Source organism: Poecilia reticulata, chromosome 19 (genome assembly GCF_904066995.2).
Source record: "Poecilia reticulata chromosome 19, P_reticulata-male-v2, whole genome shotgun sequence".
NCBI lineage: Eukaryota > Metazoa > Chordata > Actinopteri > Cyprinodontiformes > Poeciliidae > Poecilia > Poecilia reticulata.
Window position 1 is genome coordinate 16356245 of NC_088848.1, and position 22675 is coordinate 16378919.

The window sequence follows — 22675 nt, forward strand, 5'->3', positions numbered from 1 at the left end:
TCTGCAGCAGGCGACAGCTTCCAGCATGTCTGAGCAGAATAAGTCGGAGTTAAAGACTCTGGCGTTAATCTCGGCCAGGACTGAGGCGAACCAATGTGTGTGTCTCTCTCTCTCACACTCACACACACACACACACACACACACACACACACACACACACACACACACACACACACACACACACACACACACACAGGCGAAGCTTTGTTGTGGAAACTATCGATTGTTTTGAAACCTGAACAATCAGTGACAGTATCTATGACATCACATGCGGCTTCGTGTGATTATTATGTCATTGTTGGACATTTCTGGACCAAACAGATTTCCCGATGACCTGCTGGCAGCCGGTGATTTGTCTCCCAGCTGTGGAAAAGTTTGTTCAGCCTGAGTTTAGTGTTCGTCTTTTATCTTCTCTCTCTCTCCCTTTTCACATCTCCAATGTTAATTTATCATGTTACATGTAAGCAACACAAAATTACAGATTAATGAGCTCATGCACCCTGTAGACGTGATGTCGTGCGCCATGAGAGTGTCGATGGGGCGGCTTAGTCAGGGTGAGGCAATGTGTCACCATGGTTTTCAAGATGGCAGACTGCCTTAGAGTAAGAAGATGTATGTGTGTAAAGGTGGTGCAGGATACGGACTGGGGAAGTGAGAAATCGGTGCTGCGATGATGTTTTCCAGTGACCCTGAAACCCGCAGAGACAGCAGAGTGGAGAGAGAACAAAGCTGGACAGTGAGACAGTGGTGAGGAGTGAGTTAGGAGGGGTTCAATCCCAATGCGCGATAAGATCAGAGATGCTTTTTAATAATAATTTTAAAAATTATATCCGTCATGAAAATCAGCCAAAATGTCTGTTTAAGTGAAAGCTGGGTGGAACGGTAAAGACTCAAAGGTCAAGTCAAAACACCAGACAGATGGAGAAGAGAAAGAGAGTTTTGAGCAAGGTGAAATAATAAAGATGGTTGTCATGGGCGATCTTTTACAGATGGGTGACTGCAAGAATGAAAGTGAAGGATTCCAGGAGGTAAATAGAGGGAGTTGGCCTTGGAGTGATGCAGCAGAAGGTGTGTGTATTTTTTATTCATTTTTTTAAACTTTAGCTCCCCTGCTGGCAGAAGCCGGTATTTTCAGGACTACATCAACGTGTTTTTGCATTAAATCCAAACATTCCATATGCAAACAAAACATTTTGTGGCTGTAAAAAAAAAAAAAAAAAAAAAAAAAGTCAGAGGCTTGGATTCGATCAGTGAGACTTGCACAAGTTCCCCATATGAATTTTATTAGTTAACACATGGGACTATTTCAAACATTTTAATGGTCGTAAATGACATATTTTTTTGATGAATAATAATTAAAAAATAACCTTAGATTGTTCTTTGGAGTTAATAAATCCATCAGGGTTCATTAGCGACATGAGGAACCGTTTACCATCTGCAGGTTCTGCCAGCAGTTCAGCCTCTTCCAGTGCTTTTAGGTTAGCCGAGCATAACATGTTCCCTTTGGCTCACAGTTTGTTGGATGCTTTGTTGGCTTACACACGATTCTGCTGCAACAGAAAATTGTGCACAGGGTTTGGGAAAAGAAGAGAAAATCTTCTATTTTAATTCAATTCGAAGCTTTTCGTGGAAAATAAAAGAACAAAGTTTCTTAATGTCCAGATTTTGATTTTTTTTTTCGTGCTAGATCCAACTATTTGACAGCTTACCATACAAATCCATAATTTTGTTAAAACCCTGACAAGAGACAGCATTTTGTTGCTATGGAGCTGGAGAAAAGCTCCTTATACCGAACCTTGAGACTTGACTTTAAATCATCATCAACGCGAGTCACTGAAGTACAACATGAGTCATGATAAACACCAACCGGATTAAACAGGAGAAATGAACGAAGGTCTCGGTGGAAATGTCCTCAGCCTGTTGAACTCTCGCTTGGACCAGGAACCGTTTCTGTTTATGACGCAAAGACCACAGGAGACTGATCAACTGCTCTGTTCTGGACTTTCCCAGAAACACAGTCCCATCTGAGTGAGACGGCTCAATCTAAGTCCACTCATGCGCAGTCAGGAATTATGAACGTATATGTGCATCCAAGACACACAGAGAGAAAAAAAGACAAAAAGCTGGATCACTGAAGACGGACTTGGCGTTGGTTTTATGGACATCTGCCGGGCTTGTGCGGTTCGGGAAAACGCAGGAGTGTGTTGCTGGGATGACTCAGATCTCCAAACAGTCTGCTGAGGGCCACGGATCTAAGCGGCGCTGCGGCGTTGTGTTTATCCCTGTGCGTCGTGTTCCCAATTCCACAAAAACATCCGCAGTTTGTGCTGATTTATGGAAACTGAGATAAACAGCGATGGATGTGATGTTTCATCCTTTTCTGGTCAAAGTTACAGTGCAGCAAACCTGCATCCATACCGGCCCGGGTATGCTGTGTTTTTAAACACTCCTTCTACAACGGGTCAGAATCCAAACTGAAGGAAAACTCAACAGGGATATAATAATCTGTCCCTCAGCAACTGACTTATTAAATTATTTCATCATAACTTCACCTTCCTAAATCAACAGCCAGTCCTTCTTTCGCCAAATGTGATTTTTTGGGGGGGGAATCTTCAGCCCTTTTTCAAAAGATGTTTTAGGCAAAAATGACTTATGCCATTATTTTTGGGAAGGTGACAATAATTTAAGAGCTGTGAGGAAAGAATTAATTAAGAAACCACCAGTTATGTAAGAGATATGTGGATCTTTACCAACAAGGGTATAAAATAAGAGTGGGAACTCACAAATGGAGAAACGTTATTCATCTCAAGTTCAGGGCCTGTGTTGCACACTCGAGTGATGACATGCGGTGGTTGTACATTTTCTTCACTTTCCTTTTTCTGAAAATACAAAGCAACATTCATAAATCCGACTTGCATCACACTAAGGCTGCTATGTTCTACTGAACTTATGTTCTTCAACACAGAAACTTAGCTTAGCTGTCTTCACTGAGATAACCTCCGTTATTAATACAGCAACATACATTTCGTCTTATGAAACTTTACAACTTCACGTCACAAACAATTTTTTACTACTTCGGCTTACCTGAAAATACAAAACATTCATAAATCCGACGTGTCACTTTATGGGTACTATGTTCTACTGAGTTTACGCTCTTCAACATAAACGTAGGACCCAAGGCTGCCCTAAGCGCCTGTTAAAAACTGATCCCTTTCTAAACTCATTTCACTCTCCATGTTCAGCTTAACATGAGCAATGCAACACAGTGCTTTTTAATAGCAAAACAAAACAAAATATTCATAGGACAGAGAATGAAATATTTTCCTATGAAAATATTCATAGGATAGAGAATATAATCATATCTTAATAGAAGGTGGGGGGAGGGAGGGTCCTTGATCTAAAGTCCCCAACAACTGATCCCCCACACCTGCAACGATCAGGGAAATCACTAAATACCCGAGAGCTGCATTTTAGACTCCTCAGGCCCCAGTTAGCATGATCAGTGTTAAAGTTAGCTTATTTTTCATCCAGAGAGCCGAGTCACCTTGAGGTCATTGAGTGGACCACGATCGTTTCTGTACAGGAAGGTATCCTACAGTAAAATGTGAGGCCATCTGTATGAAAACTGAATAATCCCAAACACAGAAGTAGATTTTTCTTTAAAAAAAAAACAACAAAAAAAAAAACAAAACAAAAAAACACTTTCATTGTTTTTTTTTAAACATCTTTTAATAAATAGAAAAATGGTCGTAGTCTCACCCACGTACACACGCACACACAAAACGGATCAAACAGCTCATGGTGTTTTTAAAATCTGCTCTTTAGAAAGATAGACGCAGGCACTTTACCCAACTCATGTATCAAAGGGAACATTTGAAGAGTGAAGGGGGTGCACAGTCAGTCATGCACGTGAGTTCATAAAAATTCAGTAGACAACATATATGTGTAGTTTATTTTTTTCCTCATTAAAGTTAATAATATCAATACTAGAAAAAAACAACAACAACAAAAAACAAACACCCATAACCAGAGAGCCGAGAGGAGAAACGACCTGCGGGACGGCTCGAGTCCCAAAAGATTTCCACGCAAATCGACGGGCGTCCTGAACGCCGACGTGACGGCAGGTAAAGTAACAGGAAGTTAAGGTGAGGTGAGGGGAGCTGGTGAGCAAGAAGGAAATGTTTCCAGAGTCTGAGTTTGTGATGCTGAAGCATTTCCGTGTTTCGCATAACTTCCACGCTCGGGACAGAGGCTGACATTTTTAGCAAAGTCACAAACGGTTTCCGCCGACCCGACCCGAACTGCACAAAAAAAAAAGAAAAAGAAAAAGAAAAAAAGTCCAGTTTCTGTAACACAGGTTGATTAACATAGGAGTGAAAGAGGTGCAAAAAGAGAAATTTACTTAAATAATTCAGGTTATATTCTGACACACGCCATATAAACACGAGAAACTCTGAGGATCAAACCTACTTAAAGAACATATCTTAAACTTTTTTTTTCCTTTTTCTTTTAGGTTATCTGAATGATGTTTCTGCTTAGTTTGAAGTCAAATATCTTTATTTTCACATTAACTGTGTCTCCGTGTATGTGTTCACATGCATGATTTCTGCAAATGTCGCAAAGCATTTCTTTGCATGTAAACAGTTTCATGTGCTGTGAAAATATATTATTTCTTTGTAACCTTATTCCTATTTCTTTTATTATATATTTTTTTCTTGTGTATAATTTGTTTGATCTTATTAGTTTAGGATCAAACAAAAAAATAAATATATAGCAACCTTTTTTTTTAACACTTATTAGAAAATGCAGATAAAGCAAACGCAAGTAAAAAAACAAACATAATTGACATACTAGTTGTACACACTAGGTGGCAGCAGAGTTTCTGGATGACTGGAGTCTTGCAGCTTTCTTAACATTCATATCCCTTGACTCTTAAAATCTGTATTTTATATAGATTTTATAGTATATATCAACACCAACTGCATAATTTGAAGTGGAATAAAAAGAGTACAGTGCAGATTTTGAAACACCTCGTTAAAATTCTGTTGTAATAATTGCCTTCAAAAGTCACCAAATTAATAAAGTCCGCCTGCATACAGTTAACTTCAAGCAGAAAGGTAGCTGATGAGACTGACTCTGTTTGACCCGCTGAATTGTTTGACCTGCTGCGAAAAGCTACAGGAGTAAAGACCGCAACTTACTCTAAGTGCACTGCTCCCACAGTAACAAATGTCGGTGGTGGCAGCATGATGCTATGGGTATGCTGTTCTTCAATCTGGAGTGGGGAGAATAATTTGCAAAGAGGGACTCAGTTTGTAGGTATGAAGAGATACACCCTGAGCTGCGACCTTGGGATTCTACAAAGTATTCATTCAGGGGGGACTGAATTTGGATACATGCCACACTTTTCAGACTTTTACATTTAACCACCGTGCCCCCATTAAAACCACACATTTTTCTTCCACTTCACTGCACTATTTTGTGTTGGACTATGACATAAAATATAATTGAGATCGTCTTGGTAACACTTTATTTGACGTGGTGTGCATAAAACCCACATGACACTGTCACGAACACAAAGGAGTCTTTGTGAACGTTTACGACTGTTGTCATGAAGTGTAATTCGGTAAATAATAACACTTTTAATGCAACTTCGCATTGAAACTTGCATTAAAAGTCCATTAAAATTGTTAATTTTGTATCAAGATGACATTTATGAAAATCCATTCATGTTCATAACAGATGTTATGTCATGTTTATGATGGCGTCATGTCAGTCTTATGCACCCCGTCAAATAAAGCGTTACCAACATCTTTAAGGGGAAGTTTTGCAAGACTCCATATGTCTCCTTATCTGTGCCTGAAAAAAACTCAGCTACAAACAAAAACCAAAACAAAACAAAAAAACAGTTTGATAAGGAAACAACACAAATTCATATCAAATCTCAACCTTCCAGATAACACACACAGGACTGAAGAGACGTCTTTCAACACATCTCTCTGCGACCCTTTAAACTTTGGTTGTTTCAGAAGTGAATTCCTGTGTCGCTGAACTCCTGCTGAGAGCTTAAACAGCCTGTGTGATCTGTGTCGCTGGTCTGCTGCAACACACTGTGAGAGATATTCAGGAAGACAAGGTGAAGGGGAACAGCAGAGGAAGACCTTGTAGGCGTAGCCAGACGTAGGGGGGGAGGGGGGGGGGGGAGAAGAAAAACCCGGTCCCAGGAAGTTTAGCAGGAGAAATATTCAAAGATCAGTTGCTGTCACATCAGAGTCATCTCCGAGTCGGGCTCCTCCGTGTTCGGGTCGCCCCCGCCGCCGGCGCAGGGCCGTTCGGCCTCCGTCACTTTGAGGTCTGCACCGTCTCCTGCAAAGAAAGGCGGGAACGCGCTGAAGGCAACGGAATCATCACGGGCTGGATTCCACTGAGGCGCCACGGCAGGAGGCCCAGGAAGTTGTCCTGGTGGCGAGTGTCCAGCGTCAGGCTGAGCACCCGCTGAGGGTTCTGGGTGCTGCGGTTCCGTGTTGAGGGAGTAGTAGAAGGTGGAGGCGGAGGTGGGAGAGGGAGGGTCACTGTGCTCCTGGGGAGACAAAGGAGAGCGGGACAGGAAGTGAGAGGGTGAAGAGGAGGCTGGGAATGATGGATGTGATGATTAATGGATCAGACCGATGGATGGTTCTGTGGATGGATGGATGAATGAATGAATGAATGAATGAATGAATGAATGGATGGATGAGCTTGTGATGGGAAAGAAGAAAAGCACAAGACAACAGGAGTAAAGAGGTTTTTTTAATAAACTCAGAGATAAGAATCTAATTCAAATCTGAGCCAAAAATCAGGAAATTTGTTCCATTTTAAGAAATGTTTTCGTGAATTTCATCTCCTTTTGTAATAGTCATAGAAAACAATAATAAATAATAATTCCTTAAGAATGATTTTTTTTAAAGTACTAGCTATAAGTGAAATAATCTCCTTGTGGAACTAGGACTTTTGCCATCAATATTAAACTTTGTCATATTTCAAGTGTCATAAGATGTGTTCACTTGAATCTAGACAAAAAAATACTGGGTAAGATTCTGTGTTTTTGGATTTTTCTAAGCTTTTCAGTGTGAGATTATCCTACTGCAAGGATTATTTTATCTGCTTGTTTTTTTATCTGTCTGCACAAAAACGTGCCTTCGAATTTGTCCTCATCTTTAACTATTTTGCTTTGCAACTCAAGTCACTACAACATTTAACTTCCCTCTTGGAATTATTGTCCAATTTAACTTATACAAACACTCTGAGATGGTCTCACGGAACATGACTGGCTCTGAGATGTAACGTTCATGCAGGTCCACGTACGAACGAGCGATGCTGCTGTTGCCGGGGAAGAGGAAAGGATGATGCAGCGGTTGCTAAGGAAGCTGAGAGGCAGCGGGGGCTTGGTGATAAAAACGATGAGCAGCAGTGGGAGGGAACAGGAAGCAGGCGGCGGGGCTCATTTGGGGAAAGTTATTGTGTCACTGTCACACCTCACTCTCTAGAAAACACACACACACACAAACACACGCACGTACAACAGGAAGGAGAAACAGAAAGACAACATGGCAGAGGGTTAGCAGAAAGAAAGTAACGACTTGGTTTTGGGAGGTCGTCTGCGAGTCGGGAAGTCTGGAAATGTTACTCAGAGAGGGATCAGGAAACAGTTCAGAAACAGATTGCAGGTCCAAATGTACAAAATATTTTAAGAAAAAAAAAAAGAAAAAGAAGAACATGACCATGTTATTAACCTTTCATAAGCTGGAGTTGTGAAATACAGATATGTTCGACCACAATCCACATTTTCATTTTGTAATGGTCCATCTCAGATACCTCTGGGCCCAGAGAAGCCGGCCTTATGTTGAGGTTTACTAGAAATGCTTTTCTAGTAAGAACTGAATAAATTTCAGTCAGTCTGTTAAATATTTATTCCTTGCATTATTGTACTTTATTACACACAACTCAATTTACACACTAATGAGTTGATTGTCTTATATGTGCTGGTTAGTGGGTCTGTTCCTGGCACTTCACACAGCCTAAATAGAAACATATTTACTGAGACAAATCTTGATGTGTTTCATTTAAGTTAAAAACCTAACTTGACCTAAATTCTAACTGTGAGGTTAAAGGTCAACTTCAGTTCATCCGACTGCAGCGCTCTTGTTTTCATTCTGCACATTTAAAAGTGAGAACTGATGTCAAGCTGGACCCGTCTGGAGGAGCGTGGGGCTAAATGCCCGTTAGCGGGGAAGCAGCGATGGATGGTGGGGGCGGTGGGAGGTTAAGGGTCGGGGGTTGGGGGGGGACACATACGTGCGGGATTCCCCACTGCAGAACGGAGTATACCTCTCTATACACGGACTGGAGAGCCGTCGCACCTGACGGATCTGAAAACAACAGTTTACAGCTGGACTCAGTAATGGAGAGGCAGAGAGCTCCTTTCCAACACACCTCAAACCGCCTCGCGGTGGTCAGATTCTGATCGGTGGATCGATCCTAAACCACATTATACTGCACTTAAAAAACAAAGACAGTGTGGCCTTGTGTACAGAAATGCACAAGTAGTATAGAAAAAAAACACATTTCATCAACCACATTTGTAGGAACAAGTTAAGCCATTTCCTAAATTTAAAAGCACAGAGGTCAGTTTGTGGTGGATCATTGTTCGAGTTAGGAAAGAAACTATAGAGACAGAAAAAGAAGAAACTTCACAAGCTGTGAACATGTGTATGTGTGTGTGTGTGTGTGTGTGTGTGTGTGTGTGTTTTGTAAATATGGGCTACTGATCGTTTCACACAGTGTTTGAACTAATAACTCAGAGTTGAGGCGCTCCTTTCTCCGATGCACTTACTTGTAAGCGCCACATGGTGGCACCACTTCGCTGGCTCATAAAAGTCAGAAATGATGCACATTAGTATAGACTGCTGCGACCTCTGTCTGTTTGCACTGCACCCACATTTAAGGAGGTTCCTGCACAGCTTCAGCTGACGAGATACGCACCGTGTTGGCTGAGCGCCCGGGCCCGCGCTGGGCAACAATCGCCCCGGAGACGGCCTTGATCCAGCTGTGCATGTCCTCTGGACTGTCAGCCTGAAAGACACATACCCACAGAGTTGATTCAGCTTATTCCAGTGATATTATGAACTCATATTGTAGTGATTTAAATAAATAAATCAGGCAGTTCTGAGAATTGTTGCTGAAGTGAGTCTCATCCAGAAAACCCAGATGAATTCGGCCAGTGTCACCTGTATGAAGAAGGTTCTGGAGTTGGTGACCATCTCGAAGAGGTTGTCTCGCATCATCAGCTCGCTGCAGAACACAGAACGGAGTAGCTTTTGAACACCGTGGCTTTAGCAAAGCTCTGATGGCTTCAAGTGCTAACTGACCTCTGTTTGCATTCCTGGACTTTCTGAATCTCCTTCAGCGGGATAACTCTCAGTGCCTCCCGGTCCTGACAAAGAATAAAATATGTCCCATAATAAGGGTTTGAAACTTAAGAGTTTTTAAGACTTTTTTTTTTTTAATACCACCTTGCATTAAATTTAAGAGCAAAAAAAAAAAGCTATGAATATAGGAGACGGTTAGAGGATTCTGCTGTATTAAAGTAAAGCATGGCAAAAACAGAGAGAGTTTTGGGGTCTCACTACTAGACACAGAAAAGTTAGCTAGCTGGCTAGCAAGGGTGTATTAGCAGCTAGTCACCGGTAGCATAAACCGCCTCAAGTCACAGAATGCAGTGAAGATGTCTGATAGAAAAGTCCCAGGAGAGAAAAAAGAAACATACAATATACAAAGTTAAATAGTCATGCAACAAAATTTAAGACATTTTAAATTAATTTTAGATACATGAATTTAATACGTTTTAAGGATGAACGGACACCCTCTGTAAATGACAGAAAACTTTCAAAGGAAGGATTCCCGCACCAGCTAAAAGGAATTTCTTTGTTTCATGCTATTCTACGTCATCTAGTTCTACTTAGGCAATGATTTTAGTTTCTAGATGTGCAAAGCTGGTCAAGACTAAGCCCAAAAAGACTTCCTGCTGTCACTGCAGAGAACGAAAACTCAGCTCTGTTTTTCCAGATCTTTTTTTAACAGCAGTGCTTATTTTATTAATCAGATCACCTGATCTCAGCTGCCTCTACAAATGAACACACAGCCTGAGGGCACACAACCTGGGTGTGTCCACATGCGCTTCGACAGGTCCTGGTTGGGATGTCATTCGCTTAATTTGTCCACACACGGATCTTACGGGGAGGAATTTAGAGCGCGTGCTGCTGCGTGTACAGACAAACATCCCAAAAATTCAAGGCAAAATGAGCCTTGAATTTAGCTAGCTAAGGTGTTTTGGCTAGTGTTACCTAGCTAAAACACCTAGCTAAGTCCAGAACAGGTTCTCAAGACACAACAAATATACAAAGATACACGATTTCTGTTTGATACGAAGACAAAGAGCTGCCAGACCTGCTGCTGAAGGAAAATACTCTAAATTTCTTAATTTTAAGATCGACATTTTCTCCGGTCTGGAGCTGAATAACAGCCGTCTGGTTCCAGCTTGATGTCAAACACACACCACCTCATCCCATTTTCTCACCAGGTCGGATTTGTAGTAGCTGAGCGCATTTTCATCCAAGATGAAGTACCTCCTCTTCCAGTTCCTCATCTAAAAAAAAAAAAAAAAAATACAGAACATCAACACTAGTTTATCGTATGCATCGTCATGAAAGCTAGAGAAGGTGTCTGTCTGTCTGCTCTCACCACAGCTCCCTGTTTAACGCAGTATCCCGCCTTTATGAAAGACTGGTCCTGCGCTCCTCTGGACAGGAAGTACGGCAGCTGGTTCTGAGCCCGCTTCCCTCGGTCCGACCCGTTCTGGCCTTCGCTCTGCTCCTACAACAAACACCCACATGTTCAGGATTCATCTTAACCTGGCGTAACGTTAAGGTTCTGTTTAAGACAGACGGGGGAAAACAAAAACCATCTTGCCCTCTCCGCAGCATCACAGAGCTGCTCCAGTGCCTCACTGTGGACAGGCGGTTCTTTTTAATGTGTGATTCATTCTTCCTTCTCCAAAATGCGCATAGATCCAAAAAGTTCAAGTTTTGACTTATAGAGCTCCACAGAACAGAATCCTAAAACCTATCTGGCCTATTTATACAGAAGTGAGGAAACTGCAGCGGACATTACAGGTTCTGTTGGGTCGCTAGTGGTGTACGTCTTGCAGTTCAGGTTTTGAGTACGCCAGGAAACTGGAAACAGAAGCTACTCTTACTCTAACTTTAAACCTGCAAACTTGTATATCTACTACTATTTAGGACATTTGCTAGCAAACAAGTCCAGGTATTTCAGGTGTTTTATTTGACCTCGCTTAGTTGCATTCAGTGCATCTGAGAGCTTTTTGCCTTTGCAAAAAGTGTGGCGTTATGACAAATTTTATTATCAATTCATTTAAATTTTAGACTGCAGTATTCAATTAGAGTAGGATTAAGTGTTAAATTGTGAGGAAATTCTTGTCATAATTCTATTATTGAACTAGTTAAATCTGATCTTTCGCAGGTTCCTTGTTGTAATGAGCATAATTTGTAGAACAGTGTTGACTAAAATTTAAGAGAGTTGTATTTTTGAAATATGAAAAACCGCTTTAATTTAAGTTGAAAATGATCTAGGGAGCAACTGGCATTGTTATTTACTATCGAACATAAAAAGAAAATCAGACCGCAGAGGGAGTGAGACAAAAAAATAAGTTGAACTGATGCAACGATAACCACTTTTAATTAGTGTTAGCTCCTTCTGAGAATTATTTTTTGGTAGTTTTCTGGTGCCATAACAAATTGCAAAAATAGAAAGACGTAAGCCTACCCTCAGTAATGCAACTGTAGTTGCCCAACAATGTGGGGAAGTTTATAGATGTAAAGTAAGTCCAGTTTATCAATTATGAATTAAAAAACTGTAATTAAGATAATAATTATGAATTATTTCCTAATATTTTTCTGTACACGTATTCAAAAATCACAAAAACAAAATGAATGAAAAAGAAAAAGACCAAACAGAAATCACAAATGTATGCATCTTCTCCATTTTGAATACGCCATACACGATTTTGAATCAGTCCTCTACTGTAGATGTTTGGAGTTTACACCATTTTCTGATAATGGCTTTTTTTTTTAAGTAGATCCAGTTTTGATAAGTAAAATTAGTTCGCAAAAGAAAACCTCTGCATTTACTCTCGGGTCATTTTTCCCCAGCAGTTGTGAAGCCCAGTAGGTTTTAATGAGACACAAACAGTCGGAGCAGCAGAGCTGTTGTGTTCTGGGTGAAACGCACAGCCGCATACCTGCAGAGACAAGACCAGACCTGCTGCTGATAGACAACGGCTCTGACTGGGGGAAGCGTTACCTGCGTGGCTGTGATGATTGGAACTCCACCTATGATCTCCGTTTTGTAAGAGACCTGCTTCATAGCGCCGAGGGCTTCCTGTGGGGTCTCCACATAGGCGGACTGGCTCTCTCCAGACTTTGGCACCTGAAACGCAACGAGACAGTAACGCCTCAGACCCGACTCGGGAGATCAGAACCGACCCGTGGAGCCGAGCTAGGTTTTATTAGCCTTCCAGACATTTATTTTGATGTTCTAGAAAAAAAAAAAAGGAAAAGCAGTAAAATTACAAGTGGGTGAGGTTTGTTGAGTCACCCATTCGTCATCTTTCAGTCCTCCTGCAGCAGCAGTTACCAATGGAGCTGAAATATTCCTAATAATATGTTTTATTGTTATTATCATCATTGCGCATACTTTGACCAACTATCTGTTATAAACATGCACTCATATGCAAAATGTGTGTCTCAATGAGGCTTTTTTTTTGGTCAAATTAGAAATCCTTTTCAAAACTAAATCAGGAAATAAAAGATTAAAAATATTTGTTGCTAATTTGATGTGATATTCTAGCCCTAGAATTATCCGTTTCCAATGAAAAATCAACACAATTAAGGCTTGAAAACGTCGTTTAAATGTAGGGGGAGCTTTAATTCTGGATGATGTTAACGACTTCCCTTCTCTAGAGGATTGAAAACAACTTGAGATTTAGAATTTTGTACAAAATGTGAGCCAAAGTTACTTACTACTTAGAAAAGTCTCCGTTAAATTAAATCTAACTTTGTAGACTTAGAATCATACAGGTCTAAAAGAAAAAAAACCCTATAATTTATATTAGAGATGCAAAGACCCGATGTTAATATCTGCATAGGTGCCCGATCCGTTAGGACAGATCTATTCAGTTTAATTCTATGCTCTGTGCTCTGAATTTATTTTACATTTTACTTAGAAATCCTAATTGCGTTTTCTGAACCATTTGAATTAAGGTTTGTTTCAGTTTATTTTCTACATGTTTCACCAATGCAGTCAACCTGTTGTTTTTAATCGGTTTCAGTTCCCCTATTATTTGATTTACACTGGCTGTTATCCTCCTGACTGCACTGACTGAACAAATGAAAGTTGTTTTTACGTGTTTGGTGTATGTAAGTGTGCTGTACTGCCTCACACAAATTTGTATTTCAGTATATTTAAGTCTGTTTAAAAACAGAAATGTCTTAAGTCAATTCAGCACAGTTTTTTCTGCGCCAGCCGATACTAAACCTCAGACATCGGTATCGGAAGTGAAGAAAATAGATCGGTGCATCGCTGATTTATTTAAATATTCTTGTTCTCCAAATAGTGTAGTTTTAGAGTCAACTTATCCCGGATTTCTGGAGTTAATTTACCTCAAAGGAAGTTTGGAATCGTCCCTTCTCCTCTTTCTCTTTTATTTACCAGTGTAGGATGTTATTTGTCTAAAGGTTTTTGTGTCTCGCCTTCCAGACGATTTTTGCAGACATTCTAAAATCCCTACAATTAAAAGATAGTTTTGACGCAGAAGCTTTTCTAATTGACCCTGCGGCTTCGAAGCCGGAGGATAATTTGGAAAGCGCATCGGCCTGTGAAGCCCCACAACTTTCCGACGAGGCTCTGAGGAGAGCGGATCGAGCTTCATCGGTCCGGTCTGATGGCTAATTTTCCATCTGCTGTGGCCCGAGGCCGAGTGCAGAGTGTGGGATGGCTGCGACGTAAAACAGGGTCAACTATGGATCCATCTGTGCCCAACCCCATTTGTGCGTGTATCTGTGTGCGCGAGTCTCACTGTGATCTTGGTGGCGTTGTTCAGAACACTGATCCATTCCACCAAATCCTGCTGGTCGTTGGCCTGCAGGTAGAACTTCCTCATGCCTGCGTTTATAACTGCGAAGAGATAAAAAAACAAAACAAAAAAAACAGGGGACGATATGTAAATACTCCCGCTTATCACAAGACCCGATAAAACCAAAGACAAATCCGCTCCGCCGCATGGAGATCTAAAAATATCCGCTTGTTTCTGGTTTCTCAGAGCCAGAGAGGATGCACGTCTCGGCGTTAACATCCCATCTAGATGCAAACACATGTGCACATGTCCGCACACAACGGTTCGGTCATTGTCATTGCACGGTTTCCTCCTATTGAGTGACAAAGAGCTGCTGTTCCACGCGGCAGGAAAAACAAGTAGCGCGGGACAAAAGGGAGGAAGTAAACTCAAGAGATGAGGAAAAAGGGGGAGGGAGGGAGGAAGGGAGAGGAAGAGAAGAAGGAGGGCGGAAGAAGTGGAGAGATGAGGAAGGACAGAAGGAAGGAAACAAGGGACTTGGAAGGGGTGTGGAGGCAAAGCTTCGGCACAAAGACGGAGCGAGTTCAGGGAGATAAATGGAGGGAGAAAACAACAAACTCACCAAAGCAGAACTCTGCCTTCGGCCTGAGCTTGGTAGCATCGCTGACCTGAAGACAGGAAGACAGTAAATGTCACAGACGACACAAGAAAGCCTAAAAATCACCCAGTGGAACGCAACTAACTCCAAAGTTACTGAGAAATTACCCATAAACTGTTCTGGAGCCTGAAGCTTTCCCTGAAACATTTCCTCCTAAAAACAGCTTGGAATAACTACGAACTGCTTGGAAAATTTGACAACCTTTCTGTAACTTCTGGTTGTAGTGTGGCCAAAAAGACTGAAATTCTTGCTCTGGAAACACAGGTGATTTCTAAAAGATTTCCTTGTTTTTGGTCAAATAAAGACGCGACGCAAAATGCGCCGCCGTTTGAGCGAGGACTGACCTTGGAGATGTACGTGAGTTTGAGAAAGCCCACATTATCCGCACCTTTAGGCAGGTTCTGAAAGAAAAATGAAACATTCAGAATGTGATCAAACTGATCCTGCTGAGTCAAAACAGGGCTCGGGTTAGAAGGGATGAAATCGATAAAGAACAATTCAAGATTCCCGTCGTGCCTCGATATTTCTTCGTCTTTGTGTTTTGGTGTGAACACAGAGGGGAAAAGAAATGCAGAAAAACAGCTACCTCTCCGATAACCGCTGAAGAAATTATTCAGATTTGTTATTTTAAGCCATTCATCTGAAAATTCTTTGAGTTTATTCTCGTGTATTTTCTGGTTAAATTATATTTAATCCCATGAGTCCGTGGTTTTCTATTAAAGAATTCCCCGATAGCAGGAGCTCAACGTCAGCGTCCCGCCGCTGAGCTTTTCATCACTTCCTGCCTGCGAGGGCCTTTGAACGCACAAGTCAGTCCGCTCGGATGTGTGTTTGTGGCAGGTGCGCTGCTAAAAAAAAAAAAAGCCGCTCGACGTCGTTTTGTCCCGTTAGCACAGAACTTCCCCTTCACCTTCGTTCTAACCTGTTTGCAGAAATGTTTCAATTCTTTTTAGGAATTACATTTTTACAGAGATGTTTTTGAAGCGCGCTTTGTTTTTGTTCATTTTTCCTTCCTTCTCTGCTGCTACAAAATGTGGCTACAAACAGTTTCTACCTCTACAAACGTTAAGTATGTGAGAGTTTCACTTTTTTTTTAGAAAGAAGCAAGCAGCCTGAAGATTGAGCGGTGCGGACAGAGCAGACGATAAAAATAAACCACTAAAACAGTGTTTGCTAGAAGAACGGAAGACCTGATTATACAAAGGCAGTTATGTGCTTTTTAAAAAGTGTGTACAATGAAATATGTTAAAAGTTTTTAGCTCCCTTGCATCTAATGCTCCAATAACTGTTTCTTTTTTTTTTTTTTTTGCAAGAAAAGGCAACATTTAGAACAACCGTGGGAGAAAAAAACCCACTTAGAGACTGGCTGGAGGTTCACCGACCAGCAAAGCTAAACATCCAGCCAATATTATAATGGTTTAGCTCACTGCGTGTACGTGAGCTTAAATGGTCCAGTCAAAGCCCAGACCTAAATCTCACTGAGAATCCAGAGCGAGGTCGATGTTTTGAAACTCTCAATTCAAAGAAAATAAAGAGAACTGGTAAAAGTTACTCTGCCCAAAGAATGCTGAAGAAAAACAACGTGTAGCTGTAACTGCAGGTGGCTCCACAAGCAGTGTTCATTTTTATTTAGTTTTAATCTTTTGACTAAAATGTCATTTCGTTTTTGTCATAATTTAGTCAGCAGAATTGTCTTAGTTGTAGTCGACTTATTATATTTTTAAAAAATGTGTCGACTAAAGTATCTGTAAATATTTTTTCCCTCAATTTTGCTTGAATTATCGACACAAAATGTATCACGTTTCAACCAGTTTTGGCACGAAGTTATTGTTTGAACATGCAATATGTACAAAAACTTCTTTCAAACGTCTTCATTATTAGTCTGCTCTGCATTGTCCATAACAACCTTTCTGTAAATTTTTGTCATTAACAAAAATGTCACTGGAAATCAAAAATAAACACCAAACGTGTAACAGTCAACTTATTAAAAATACATTCCGTTAATTACTACTGTGTCATTTAAACGCAACATCCAAGACAATCAAGCCACAACATTCTGCTAAAAGCACAACGATAAACTGAATCAATCGTAACATAATGTTCCACCATATTGTTTGCTTCCTGATCCGTTCTGTGCGACACCCACCGGTCCACCCGACGCAGCCTAAAGTAATCGCCGACACACTGCTTTGCAGACTAAAAATCCGGTTCGGGAGCGGACCCGCTCGGCTTCACCCACCTGAGGGTTGTCCATGTACCACAGCAGGTTGCCCTGCTCCGTGTCCAGGATGAAGTACCGGCGCAGAAACCTGCCGCTGTTCTCGATCTCCTCGATGTCCAGGAAGCCGCAGATGCGATTCTGTCGGTCCACGTACGGCATCGCGACCCCGGCCAGCTCGGCCCGCCCTGGGGCATCACAGGAACTCTGGGGGAAGAGGGCGGAGGAACAGGTCGGGAGTTCAGTCGCGGGTGAGACGGCAGGCTGCGGTCACCCTGCTCAGAAGGTCAAGGCCAGGTTGGGCCCCGTCCTTCCTCACAGCTCGCTGCCGCAGGTGATTCTCCTCTCACTGGTTAGGTTTCTATTTTACTTTGATTGTAACTGTCACTCTAGATGGATGACCTTAAATTGTGGCTTTTGCTGCTTCACTATGCTCAACTTGACGTAAAATAAAAAGACAAGTTACAAAAAACTAGGGCTAATCTGGCAAATTTTGATGAATCAGTTATTGAAATAATCATCAACTAATATATTAATAGTTAACTATATAGCATACGGACTCAATAAAAGGTCATTTACTGAAAGAACAACATACTCAGAGCATTAGTTAAGCCAAGGCTTCACAAAACAAATACATTTTGCATTTAATATTAAAAAAATGTTTTTTGTCTGTATATGTTCTAACCCAAAACTCTCCAAATATCATAGTTTTTAGCTTCACTTTCACAAGCCAATTATTAACAGAAGCAATAATCAACAGCTCAGACCTGCAGTGGTTTGATGCAGCAAGGGAACTGAGCTTTTCTCATGTTGACGTTAGAAGTTTTATTTCAGCCGCAGGTGTATATTTTCCTACCAGCGATAAAGCAGCATCTACTGAAGAAATGATACTGTCATTTTTAATTTCTTTTTTTATCATTATTATTATTTAATTGGAATCTTTTTATGTATTTCTAAAATCGTCTAAAAAAAAAAAAAAATAAAAAGCTTAAGTGGTTCAATGAAAAATCTGCAGAACGTGCCAGTTCCTTTTATCCAATTAATCGATTAATTGTCAGAACAATCTCAAACTAAGATAATCATTAGTTGCAGCCCAACTGAAAACATCCATGAAAATCCTTCTGACCCCTTGAAAGTCACCCGGCTTGCACTGGTCATATTGGTCATATTTACAGTTACTCTACAAGTCGTTCCCAGTTACAGTAGATTTCCGATTCCAGCAGATGAGTTACGGTACTCCTGCTGTCGTGGTAACGCAGTGATGGATTCTGGGGCGCCGGGGGAGGGGCGGGTGTGGCTCCGCCTTTTATCCAAAGCTTATCAATCACGTCTGTAAGTTGGGTCAGCACAACACCACCTTACTGAGATTTGCATACGCCAGCGTAGATAAGCCTCACTAACTGCTTCTGAAGGAAAGCATCATAGTCAGACGAGATGACGATTGCGTTGTCTGGGCAACGTGACCAAAAAAATCACGGTGGTGATACCATCATGCTGAGGGTCTCTTGCATTGCTCAAGTTGGAAGGAGGGCTACCTAAACAAATAAACAGCTGAACGGTTGAAACGTGAGCACAAGCCTGGGTGTTCCACATAAACAATCATCCCAAACAAACACCCAATCTGGTTTGGTATAGTTAAAGCAAGCAGACCATAGCTACTAGGAGATTCGAGTCAATGGGGTGGGCACTTATCAAAACTGTGCTGGTAGTTACATCGCCACGAAGTTTGATATTGTGAAGAGGTTCATTTCAGATAGCTAAACTGACATATTGTACACGTTTATCGCACAGGGGAAATGTTTCAAGCTCTTTTATTTCTTGCTATTTTGACGATTACGAATGAATGACAGAAAGTGAAAAGTCCAAATTGAACATCTCAGAAAACGAATGCAGCAGCATCTCCGTTATCTGCAGGCCAGAGTTGTATTCACATTAAAAGCCGTGGAGATGTATCCCCTTTAAAAACCTTTACTTCCTTCTCAGAGTTTCTCTTTTGTCTTTTTTGTTTGTTTGGTTTTTAACAGGTGAGCGGCTGAACTTAGCGCGAGTGAACACTTCACAAAAATCCCATCAGTTTCTGTCAGCTTTCACTTTGCAAAGGTCTCTGTCTCCACATTTTGAAAACACCAGAGTGCATTTTGGGTCAAAAATGCCGGCAAATAATTAACATTATGCTTTTTCTTTGGTCCATTATCCATCCCCCTCCCCTCCCCCCCAACCCCCTTTTTTTTTTTTTCAAAAGATCCGTCTCATCAGCAGCTGCAGAGACGGACACTTAAACAATCAAACTTCCTGAAAGATTAAAGACTTGTTTTAGTATCACGGCAACTGTTGAGTCAGCTAGACTTCTGATTCCAGCTGATGAGCTGGACTTTAAAAATGTGAACACACGCACAGAATCTTTGCTGATTAGAGGACGTTATTTTGATAAAAACATTTAAATCAATCAAAAAAAATGTAATGCTTCATTCCTAACAAGTTTTTTTTTTTTGGGGGGGCAAATGGAGATCCTCATATGTCTGGTCCAGTTCTTGATCAGATCCCAATCTGTAGGAATGAAGTCCTTCAAGCTTCCTGTAGATATCAGCTGCTGTCATCTGTGTTTCAGTCCAGTTTTTATTCCTGACCACTCTCTGAGGGATGTTTGTTTGCTAAGCCATTCATCTCTGAAAACAATTCAGGCATTAAAAAAAGGGCTCCTAAACTCAATCTTGTACAATCCCGTACACGGTGGAATGGCATTTGGTCTGGGCTTTGACTGGGCCACCCTAAAGCATGGATATACTTTGATCTAAGCTGTTATTCTGCAGCTCTGACTGTTTGTTTAGAGTCCTTCTTTTCATCTCCCAATCAGCTCTGACCAGCTTTCCCACAGCATGCTGATGCCACCACCATGTTTCAGAGTTGGGATGCTATGCAAAGTATTTAATTACCTCTAAACAGATCGAAGTGTGTAGAGGGCAAAAAGTTAAATGTTGGTCTCATTTGACACCTTCTTCCATTTTCTTGCCATGTCCCCTATTGTTTGTCTTTCTTCTTGCCAGATTTTCTTAACTTTCCTGTCAGCAAAATTTCCCCCGCCCCAGTTGGGGATTTCTGCAGCTCCTCCAGAGTCACCATGTTCCAACTCCTCCATTAAACTAAATAAAAGTCCCCAAGGGACAAGTCCCCATTGTGACAGATTGCTGGAGATATGTGAATCTGTCATATCTTTGGGGTTTTCCACACATTTTGAAATCTAAAGAAATCAGGTCTGGCCCTGAATTTAAATCTAACCAACACATTTGGACCTCAAACTCCACATCTGCTCTAAGGTTTCAGAGCCCACAGAGCATCTGAAAGAATAAAAATCAGCATATTTAGCCGTTTCTCTTTCATGAGCGCACAGTAAAAATCCTCCACTCCTGCTGTCCTCCTCTGTAGAGATCCCAGCGGCTCCCATCCTGCTGTAATCACACAGTAAAAAAAAAAAAAAAACTCCGTTCTGGTGGATATAAATTGGGATCAGCTGATGCGGCTCTCTGTCTGCCATCACTGCGGTATAAATCAGTTTAATCATCACTAACAACAATCTGCCCAAATCCCTCCCTGTGGATCAAGCTGCTGTCAGTCAGAGAGGCCTGACACATCGGGCCGTTTCCCCCCCACCACCACCACCAGTAAACCGACTCTCCTACGGCGCCCCGAAACCCGTCCGAGTATTCATCCCGACGGGTTCTGGCTCTGCTCAGAACCGCCGTGAGGCCAGCGGGACCAGTTGGGAGCGAGGTTTACTTACATAGTTCGGCTCAGTCCGAGTCCAGAGTGGAAGCTGTCCGGGTAAAAAAAAAAAAAAACCGTCAAGCTACATGTAGAAGAAACACTAACGACTTCCGGTTTAAACGGTTAAAATAAAGGTCTCCTTTCCACAACGCCGCCACTTCCGGATAGGCTTCATCGTAAAATGCCTGAACTGATTTTTTTTTTTTTTTTCATATTTTTGATGTGTTTCATCCTGTAAACATTGAGTGTCAGGAGGTAATGTTCTATATATACATCCACTGTACCCCAATTTTATTTACCGTCAGCAAAAATCGGAACTTTTCCAGAATTTTACATTTTGGTTAGCACTTTCACGTCTTCTCCAAACATCACAGCTGGTCTCAATCTGTTAAGCTTCTCTTTTCTGTCACATATCACTCCCAACAATCTCCGTCCACTTCTACTTGCTTATGCTCTCTTTTTCACACCTTTTATGCTCTGCAAATGGACTCATACACCTAGAGTCCCCCTAATCTTTCAAGCTTTACTAATCTTAAACCCTCTGTTTGATTCTCACTCATTGATTCTGTCTGACTTCAGCTAATTTTTCCTCTCTCCACATTTCTCAGTATAGACAACAGAAATCCCAGCTGTGGCCACAACCCCATTACATCTGGAACTCCTCTGTCCCTTTCACAGCACACCTTACCACTTTCTCACTGTTCTGAAATGTTCCACACCTCTCCCCATTTCCTCATACAATGCCACTGTTTCAGCATCCAGACTATTTCCTTCTGCAAATATCATCTTGCTCTGAGACGTCTTCATGACCTCATTTGTGAGCCAGTCCATCACCAATGGAGACGATCAGTGGCTAAAAGCAGATTTCTGGTCAAATCTACAAAACTTACCTCGCACATCTCTGCTGTCTTGCTGTCCCAGCTCCTACTGTGTGCTGTCCTAACATACTTCCTCAAACAGTACGACAGTTCCTCTCCTGGCACTGTGTCACCCGCTTTCTCTTTATCCAGTTTTTCAGCAACTCTCTCTGACCTTTTCTAAACTTCTCCATCTATACTGTCAAAGCAAAGATCCTATCTGTACTGGTCTTCCGGGCTGTTGACTGCCGCTAAATGATTTCTGAAATGAACAACTCTTTCCCATGTGTTCATAAAGTTTATTCCTCTTTAGTCACTACAGCCTCAGCTGTAATAATAATCCAAGCAGCGTGCATCAAGTGGAGATCACTGCTACCACACACCTCAACAATGTCTTTCTGTCTTTGTAAATTACAAAAAAGATTTTTTTTAAAAAAAGAAAGAAAAAGGTGAAAACATCATTTTATAAAATCAAAGTGAAAAATGTGAAAGAAATCTGCAACTTTTATTTTGAAGGAAGAATGTTTGCAGCAGCTTCCCGACGATGTGGATTTGGCACGATTCTCGCACTGCAATGACCTGTGGGAAATGCAGTCTTTCAGGAAACGGAACAGTCCATTCGTTCTTTCAGTTTAACAGAACCTCATCCATAAAACCGAACCAGTTTTTTTTTTGTTTTTTTTTTTACACTTGAAGTCAACCCTGAGCAGACCTCCAACTGAGTATGGATGACTGATTAATTTTGAATCTCTGCTCCCTCCCCCACACCCTCACACGCGCGCGCACACACACACACACATACACACACGCACGCACGCATGCACGCACGCACGCACACACACACACACACACACACACACACACACACACACACACACACACAAAAAAAAATGGCATCGTCACATTTCACCGGTTGGAACTGAAACTGAGTGTGAGAAGGAAATAGCATCTGGTTTTACGCTTCAAACAAAACTAGGGGACTTCCCGCAGGT

At 41.4% G+C, this 22675-nt stretch overlaps 1 protein-coding gene across 9 annotated transcripts; it reads right to left on the reverse strand.

The window, feature by feature from the left end:
• Nucleotides 1-1242: 1242 nt before the first annotated feature.
• plekha1b (pleckstrin homology domain containing, family A (phosphoinositide binding specific) member 1b) lies at nt 1243-21802 on the reverse strand. 9 transcript variants are annotated; one of them, XM_081600249.1, is made up of 14 exons: nt 21717-21802; nt 17086-17271; nt 15191-15247; nt 14811-14856; nt 14192-14289; nt 12418-12543; nt 10780-10911; nt 10616-10684; nt 9408-9472; nt 9267-9330; nt 9022-9111; nt 2784-2879; nt 1868-1950; nt 1243-1547 (listed from the first exon to the last, which is right to left on the reverse strand). In XM_081600249.1, exons 1-14 carry the CDS (start codon nt 21723-21725, stop codon nt 1475-1477), a joined length of 1194 nt encoding a protein of 397 aa, XP_081456375.1. In that variant the 5' UTR covers nt 21726-21802; the 3' UTR covers nt 1243-1474. The 9 variants fall into 9 exon arrangements, 6 of the variants coding, with proteins under 6 accessions (XP_081456375.1, XP_081456374.1, XP_081456372.1 ...); XM_081600248.1 differs by having other exon boundaries at nt 1243-1550; XR_014084976.1 differs by lacking the exons at nt 1243-1547; nt 1868-1950; nt 2784-2879 and adding exons at nt 6464-6580; nt 7345-7522; nt 8335-8408 and having other exon boundaries at nt 21717-21795.
• Between the last annotated feature and the right edge of the window lie 873 nt (nt 21803-22675).